Source organism: Paroedura picta, chromosome 3 (assembly GCF_049243985.1).
Source record: "Paroedura picta isolate Pp20150507F chromosome 3, Ppicta_v3.0, whole genome shotgun sequence".
Taxonomy (NCBI): domain Eukaryota; kingdom Metazoa; phylum Chordata; class Lepidosauria; order Squamata; family Gekkonidae; genus Paroedura; species Paroedura picta.
The window spans coordinates 58654796-58663442 of record NC_135371.1 but is presented as its reverse complement, the minus strand read 5'-3'; the positions used below and the strand labels follow the sequence as shown (position 1 = coordinate 58663442).

Below are 8647 nucleotides of genomic sequence, written 5' to 3'. Positions count from 1 at the left end.
CTCCCATACAGCACAGCAGAAGTGAGAAATTTTACATTGAGGAGGTATAAGAGTATGGGTGTCCATCATTAGCTTAAAAGCAGCAAAACTTAACAAAACTGATATGCTCAATGCTTTCTTAATTTATTAATTTAAATTGAGGCGGATATTAAGACAGTTTCCGCATGGAGGGGTAAAGCGCATATGGCCTCCTGCTTGCAAACGCAGGATGGTAAATGCGTTTGCAGCCCTCCTTGCAGGAGTCCCCTCCCGCATTTTCCCTCTGCCCCATCACAACATTTTGCCTTCCAACGAGGCTGCAAGGGAAAACAAGCTGAACTCCCCCTCCCCCACTCCTTGGCTTGTCAATCACAGCAAGCCACCAATCACAGCACAGAAGTTCTCTTGTGGACTGAAACTTTCTTTTTTTCCCCCATGAGCCCCCAAATTAATTATTTTTAAAGGCACTTCTGTGTTGCTTTGCAGTAATGCTACAACACAGATGCGTTTTTAATAAAAAATGAAAATTTCTGTGTTGCTATGGAGAAATGCCAGGACGATATAGCATTCCCCCCCCTGCCCTTTTGGGATTCGTGTTGTTTGGGATTCTATGTCTGAGTGGATTTATGCTGGAAATGGTAACTGGAGCCAAAAGAGTAATTTTTTTTGTAAAAGGTTGGCTTAAAAACAAGGCATTCAGAGGCCTGGATGATCGGGAGAAGGCTGCTTGATCACCTGTCCCTCCCTGTTTCCCAGCTCATTCCCCTCCTCCAGGAAACAGGAACAGAATTGTGTTTTTCCTGTCTGATCCCAGAAAGACCATTGACACTTTTCAGAAGATTTTATTTTACCTTTGACAATGTAGCTTTGTGGTTGCGCTGCAATGCATACCGCACCATTTTTGAAAACAATAGAGCAGAAAATGGAGAGGGGAGTGTGGGTATGAGGGTGGGACAATACTACAGAGACTATCCTACCTTTCCCCCTCCGTACGGGCTTGTCCCTGGCTGCTCACCAATGGGATATGAGATAAAACATGGCAAATCCACTTTTTATATTTTCCCTGATCATTTCCACATGAGGAATCTGCCCCCGGATAGCCTTCAAGTTTTGTCGACTTTTAGAGCCCCTTCCACATGATGTCACCTGCATCCCCAGGCTGTCAAGGAGCTGGATCGGGTTTGGGCCATTTTTAACTTGTGATGAAGGAAATGGCCAAAATTGGATTTAAAACCTCAAAGGATCATGCCCAGCCTTCTCACAACGTGGGCAGGCAAAAACAGCCCCATTTCTGTTTTCTGGAGGTGGGAAATAGGGTGGGAAAGATGGGGGGTGGGGCAGGTGATCAAGCATTCTTCTCTTGATCATACAGGGGCCTGAGCACTATGTTATTAAACCAGCCATTAACACAAAATGTATTTTTGGGCAACGTAGAAGTGCCTTTAAAAAAATTAAGTTCAGGGCTCGGGCAGGGGAGAAAGTTTCCGTTCACGAGAGAACTGCTATGCTGTGATTGATGGCTTGCTGTGATTGATAAGCGAAGGAGCGGAGGGAGAAGTTCAGTTTGCTTTCCTTTACAGCCTCATCAGTGGGCAAAAAGCCACAATGGGGCAGGGGGGGAAATGGGAGGGGTCTCCTGTGAGGAGGGCTGCAAATGTGAGGTTTACCATCCCGCGTTTGCATTTTTGTTTTACCCTTCTGTGCAGAAATTGTCCCTCATCCTGAGGCAAATTTGGGCAAATCATGAGTCAGCCCCTGGACAGCCTCAGGATGCAGGCAACATCATGTGGAGGGGGCTCTAAAACTATCAGATTACTCATGCAGAAACGGTCTGAGTCCTGGTCCTGCCCAAGTGTTCATATAGACCCAGGGGCATTTCCCACGGCTTAAAAATAGCACAATGGTAGCTGATTGAAAACGCTACTAATTTGCCATAACGCACGACGTCGTAAACAATCTGCAACAATCCTGAAACCGAACCGCCAAAAGCGCTTCGTTGTAGCGCTTCTAGGGGAATCCAGAAAACTGGATTCACCCTCCGGATAGCGATACACTCCTGCAACCAATCTGCAACACTAGCGCTAAAGACCTGTGCGTTACCATTGTTGCGGGTTCTTCAAAGTCCCTCCTCCCGAGCCTGTCCTCCAAACTTCCGGCGAACTGTTCGCCATTTTTTTTTTCTCCGAGCGAGCGGGGATCTACGAGGCAACGGGACAGCGACTGGCTTTCAAGCACGATCACTTTCGGAAATTCTGCCCGGACACCACAAGAGTTTTTCACAAGCACAGTGGCACACACCGTCACGTTCCCAAAATTTGCCCAAAGCTTAAAACCCCGTCTACCATCGGCCAGTCCTAGCGGAGTCAACGTACAGGGAGCATTTTAAAAAATTTTCCTCTGAGCGTGCCAACGAACGTTCGCCGCTCGCAGTCTCCTGCTTAGCTTAGAGGGGTTCAATAGACATGATTCGTGGTGATATCATGAGGGGCGGCTTATGTGTAGTGGGTCTTTGTGTGGTTCCCGGTGCGTGCTTGTGCTTGGGTGCGGACAACCCCTTCCATTGGCGGCTAGACCTCCGGCAAGCGGAGTTGCCGTCCCCCGTTCATTTTAAAAAATTTTCCTCTGAGCGTGCCAACGAACGGTCGCCGCTCGCAGTCTCCTGCTTAGCTTACAGGGGTTCAATAGACATGATTCGAGGTGATATCATGAGGGGCGGCTTATGTGTAGTGGGTCTTTGTGTGGTTCCCGGTGCGTGCTTGTGCTTGGGTGCGGACAACCCCTTCCATTGGCGGCTAGACCTCCGGCAAGCGGAGTCGCCGTCCCCCGTTCATTTTAAAAAACATTCCTCTGAGCGTGCCAACGAACGTACGCCAGTAACATGTCATGTTTGGTTGATTTATGCTGTGGCTGGTGAATATTATTGGGGAACTGCCGAGTACTGCCGCACTTGCTCTCGGTTGAACACCGGCATGCGTTTGTGTAATGGCGGACATTTTCCTAAAATGGCTCCCGCTGCATGTTCAAACTGCTCTTCTCGCGTGTAAACGAATACGCGCATGCGTTAAGTCAAACAACAAGGGCGCCAATCTGGCCATTAGGAGCAGATCCTGTTCCCGCGCGAGGAGTTTTGAACGTGACATGTGACCTGATGTGGCCAATGTGCGTGTCCCCTGCTGCCCTCCACCAATCAGGAGCCGGCTAGTCCCTTTGTCTTTGTGTGCGGGAAGGTATATGATCCGTTGCACCCTGCACCTCCCACCACCATTTTGCTCAGCTACTAGCGAAAGCAACATGGAATCGTCTTCTCAAGCCTCGTCCGTCCCTGCAACCGGCCGTGGCCCAACTTGGAGGGACGCGGAGATCAGGGACCTGATCGGGATTTTCTCGGAGGAGAAAATCCAGGACGCGTTCCAGTCCTCCCACAGGAATAGGGAGGTTTTTGAACAAGTGGCTATTAAGATGCGCGCCCTGGGCCACAACAGGACCGGCCTTGAATGCCGGTCGAAGACCAAGACAATGAGGGCAGAGTACATGCGTGCCGTGAACCATAATAAGGGTTCCGGCAACGAAAAGGTTACCTGCCCCTACTTCGAGGAGCAGCGCCAGCTGTACGGGGACGGGGAAGGATCCGGCAGGCCGAAGCGCGTCGGCCGGAGCCTTAAGGTGGTTCGGAAGCCGGCTGCCCCGGTCGAGGAACCACCCGCTGAGGAGGATCCCGGCGAGGGAACCTCGTCCAGCTTTCGCCCTCCACCCCCCGTCCAGCAACGAGCCGCGGAATCGGTAACGCTGGACCTGATCGCCATCGCTCCTGGGGAGCCAGAGGAGGCTCCTGAGCAAACGCCCCTTGCCTCCGGTAAGTGATTTTCTTTTTATTTTATATTTCCTTTTGAGCAAATGTGTGTTCTGACGTTTGGGCATCGTTTTCTCGTGTGTTCGTTGCAACGCATAAGATGGTAGGCTGTGGAGTGCTTGCTGTGGTTACTATTTGAAACGGTTTTAATTTTATAATTTTATAATTTAATTTTTAAAAGATTTTAAAAGAAGGTAGGCTGTGGAGTGCTTGCTGTGGTTACTATTTGAAACGGTTTTAATGTTATAATTTAATTTTAATTTTTAAAAGATTTTAAAAGAAGGTAGGCTGTGGAGTGCTTGCTGTGGTTACTATTTGAAACGGTTTTAATGTTATAATTTAATTTTAATTTTTAAAAGATTTAATAAGATGGTTGGCTGTGGAGTGCTTGATGTGGTTAGTATTTTAAACGGTCATGTTTAACCCACAGCCCCAAAATATTTGCTGCATGCCTCGCCCATAGGCCTTCTGCAGTACTTTGGCTCACTACTTTGGGAGCTTGCTTTGTGGTTCATGGTGTATGCTTGCTCATTTTTCACTATTTTCTGCTCTTGTCCACAGAGACACAGTTGCCAGGGACGGGGCCCCTAGAGTCTCCAGCAGCACCTGACGTGGATAGTGATTCGGGGGCATCAACTAACATTGGTAAGTATTAGTAAAAATAGGGGGGGGGCTGTTTTAACTGCTTTGTGCTTTTCTGTTTGTGCAGGGCAGCAGCACTGCTAAGAGAAAGAAGAGAGTCCCTCTGCGTTGCTGGTGTAGGCTTTGAAGCTGGCTTTGCCACCCTTTGGTCCTAGATCTGTTTTTTTTCCTTTTTTTGCAGATTTCATACCCGGAACACAGGAGGAGGAACAGCCTGGGGTGCTTGGACCTCCTGCCCGGCGCAGGCGGATACAGATTCAAGATGGTGAGCGTGCATGACCTGTTCCTTTCGAGCCATAGCTGCAGGACAATGTCGCTAGGCACTAACCATGTGCTCCCTTTTAATTGTTGAGAGTCCTGCTGTGAAAGTAGGCAAAAGTAAAAGCACAACATGGGCAAACAAACAATAGCCATGTGCTCGCCGGGGATTGTTTAAATTCTTGGCAGGAAAACACGGGGACAAAAAAGAACACCATGTCCACCATGGTGTGTTTTGACTTTTTTGATGTTACTAACAGTTTTGTTTCTCATTTTTTGCCAACAGAGGTTCTTTCAGATGAGGAGGAGGAACCACCCCTGCCTCCAGGCAGCCCACCACCTAGAGGTGCGCTCCCAGCAGAGGAGAGGCTTACGAGGGAACGCGGCAGGCTGAGGCGCGTCTCCGTCTTGACAAGCGTGGGAGAGAGGCTCCTTGAGCACTGCTATGAGGAGTCACGGCGTGCCGCGGCCGCTGACCAAGCCATGCTCACACTCATTGCCCAGGAGGGGAGAAAATTGAGGGCAGTCCTTAGAGAGACAAACCAAATCCTACGCGAAGGCGTGGAGGAGGTGCGACTGATAAGGAGACTCATGGAGAGGGCTGTAGCGGTCATGGAAAGGGCCTACCCTCCACAAATCGCCCCCCCACCACCACCCACACCAACACCACCACTTCCAGCACCCACCCCACCAACTCCCTCTCAGAATGCCTCCACCCAAACAAGAAGGAGGACTATTCTCGGAAAGAGAAAAATTAAACCAGCAGACAAGTACTCCCCCTCCTAGTTTTGCCCACTTTTTCTATTTCATGTTATCTGTGTTTTGTTGTTTGTTGAATAAAGTTTATATTTTTGACTCTGTCTCTGTGTACCCTACTGTAGAATCTGCAAGGCTGAAAGCGGCCTCTCTAGTGATTGTGTATATTGTGGTACTGCTGTGTGGGTTGGAGGTTGGAGGGGTGTTAGTTCAAGGAGTTTTAGGAGTGTGGTGTGGGGTTAAATATGTGCGAGTTTAAGAAGTCACACTGGAGTCTTGTTATAAAATTTGCAATAACATTTTATTTTAAACAACATTTTAACAGGGGAAAAACATTAGGGAATGAAACTTGGAGCCCCACCAGCACCACCACCCCCCACCCCCCTGGAAAACCTATTTTTTTTAACAAAGGTATACATTTAACAGGGGAAAAACATTAGGGAATGAAACTTGGAGCCCCCCCCCCAACCCCTACCCCAAAACACAAACAGGAAACAAAACTCAGTTCCCACCGCTCCCCTCCCCAGCCCCTTCCATCGCCCTAACTCTCCTGCACAGCCGTCCCACGGTCCCCCTAACTTTGCGCCGGAAGAGCTCTTCGTCCTCCTTCTTCTTAACTGTGGGGAGGGAGAAAAAGTACACATTAGTACCACACATATTTTCAAATTTCTTTAGTTTACATGCATACACTTTTAAGTGGCCTTAGCCACAGTGTGAGATGAGTTGGGCAGTGGGGAACATAACCTACGTTCTTCCGCCTCCCTCTGTTGCCTGTGCTGCTCAATCTCCCCTTTCAGCTCTGCCACTTGAGCCTCCAGGGAAGTAACTCTGGCCTCCATGGCACGCAGCCTTGCCTCCACAGTTTCAGCTATAGAAATCAAACAAAGAATTTGATCACAGTCCAAAAGGAAGCATCACATCAGGCTCCCATATGGCTCCGTGTGGGTACACACACATGGGTCTCCCTCACAGACATAAAACTCTCACCTGCAGCCTGTCCCGAGGTGGAAGGTCCCTCTTCCTCCCCCTCCTCACGCTCAGGTGCTGTTGCCAGCTTGGATGGTGATTGTGTGGCTGGGCAAAGAAAAAGACAAATCATAATTAAAAGCACACAAAACAGAGATGAAACACAGCTGGTGGACACACCACAGTTAGAGTCTAAGCGCATAACCAAAGTGGTTCTACAGTACTGGCTGGCTAAGTCTGAGGGGGTTGACAGCATCTAAATACTTTCTCGAATTTCATTGGGGACAGTAGGGGAAAGAGGCAGCTAGTCATTCCATGCATGTTTAAGGGCAAAACACAACGAGGGCAGCACTCACCCATATGCCTCCTCATGTCCAGGGGGGGCTTCCCAGCCTTCTCCCATATTTTAACCATCTGGTCGTGGAAGACCGTCCTCCCACTTGGCTGCGGGATCCCCCCCCACTGTTCCAGACTGTTTAGGAAGTCCAGCTTAAGGCGCTTGAATTTTGTCCGGACCTGCTCCCAGGTCCGGACGTAGCCCCTCTCCCTCAGCTTTGAAGCCAACACCAGGTAGGCACCCTTGGTGTGGCAATGGGTGCTGGCCATTAGGCGGCCAACACTTTTTGATTGTAGCACAAGCTCCAGAAGTGCCTCAGCCTCGGCGCGCTGCCAGAAGGAGCCCTTCCGTGGCTTCGGCATCTTCGGAATGACGGTTAGGGAACGAACGTGCGTTGCTCCGATCGACCACCCCGTTTTTTAAATGTATCAAAGCTGCCCACCAATAAAATTATTCCTTGGAACATGAGTGGATTGATCCTCCGGTTTGACAGGGGTCGCCAATACTTCCTGGCTACCCGCCTCCCCGAACTTTCCCCATTCAGCGCTTCCGTATTGTGTTTGTCAATTTCAGTGGGGAGTTAGCATTTAGGGCTGTCAAAGTGCTTTTGGACCAGAGAATCCCCGTTTTTTTGCTGGCAAAGTACACAAACCGCACAAGACAAGGTTAAACAAAGAACACAAAACTTTATTCAACAACAGAGTAGGAAAAACAATTAAACACGCCTCCTGTTTCTGTAGATGTGGGTGGCTATGGCGTCCCGAACCTTGCACCCCTCAGCATATATCCTTTTTCTCCTTGCTTCAGGGATGTCCTGTGTATCCTGAAGGACTACAGGTTCAGGTTCGTCCTCAGGGAAGGGGATGTTATGTCCCTTGTCCTCGCATATGTTGTGCAAAATCACACATGCGATTATCAGCGGAGTCACATTGTCAATATGTACATGGAGTCGTGACATTAAACAACGGAACCGTGACTTCAAACGTCCAAAGGCACGCTCCACTACATTCCTTGCCCGGGAGTGACTGAGGTTGTAGTGGCTCTGCACGTCCGTCCTTGGCCGCTTGTAGGGAGTCATGAGCCAGCGTCGTAATGGGTAGGCTCCGTCCCCGAGGACCAACGCCGGCACACGCACGCCCTCAATGGTGGCGGTGGGGTTTCCTGGAACAAAGACCCCTTCGTCCATGGCTTTCCTGAGGTTGGATTCCCTGAAAACAAGGGCATCATGCCTCCTGCCACTCCACCCCACCTCGGCATCGATAAACCGGCCGGAGAAGTCCACTGTTCCTTGCAGGAGAACAGAGCAAAAGTCCTTCCTGTTCCCGTACTCTTTTATGCTTCCCCCGGGGGCACGGATAGGGATGTGGCTTCCATCGACGGCCGCAAAACAATGCGGGAATCCAAGCCTGGCAAACCCGTCCATACTCTGGAATAAGGGAAAGAAAAGAATATAAGCCATGGCATGTCAGCGTGGGGTGTATCGCGTCTTCGTTGCTGACCTGTCAAACAAGAAAAAAAATTTAAAGGGCAAAGGGGATAGAATGACACTCACCGCTCCAAGCCGGTCTCCGAGGCACACGACTTTGCTGAACAATTCCGCCTCCATGGCGAGGCAGAACTCCTTAAGGATATCGCCAACCGTAGTGACTCCGAGTCCGAATTGCTGGGCTACTGTCCGGAAGTACTGAGGGGTGGCCAAGTACCACAATGCGGCAGCCACCCTTTTTTCAACTGGAACGGGGCGCCGCATGCCAGTGACTTGCCTCTCCATGCGTCCACGTAGAGCCTCCACGAGTTCAAAAAATGTCCCCCTCGACATCCTGAAGTTGGCAATCCAGTGGTCATCATCCCAGCGAGTC

The 8647-nt window shown here is 49.9% G+C and overlaps 1 protein-coding gene across 1 annotated transcript; it reads left to right on the top strand.

The window, feature by feature from the left end:
* The first annotated feature begins 1855 nt into the window (after nt 1–1855).
* On the top strand, nt 1856–5952 carry LOC143832070 (uncharacterized). The gene is made up of 4 exons (XM_077325868.1): nt 1856–3832; nt 4391–4474; nt 4653–4736; nt 5016–5952. The coding sequence occupies exons 1-4, from the start codon at nt 3211–3213 to the stop codon at nt 5513–5515; spliced, it is 1290 nt and encodes a 429-aa protein (XP_077181983.1). The 5' UTR covers nt 1856–3210; the 3' UTR covers nt 5516–5952.
* The last annotated feature ends 2695 nt before the right edge of the window (nt 5953–8647 follow it).

Coding starts and splice junctions, on each gene's coding strand:
- LOC143832070 (XM_077325868.1), top strand. CDS start 3,211: ATGATCCGTTGCACCCTGCACCTCCCACCACCATTTTGCTCAGCTACT. Junction 3,833..4,390: donor GCAAACGCCCCTTGCCTCCG/GTAAGTGATTTT, acceptor TCTTGTCCACAG/AGACACAGTTGCCAGGGACG. Junction 4,737..5,015: donor GCGGATACAGATTCAAGATG/GTGAGCGTGCAT, acceptor TTTTGCCAACAG/AGGTTCTTTCAGATGAGGAG.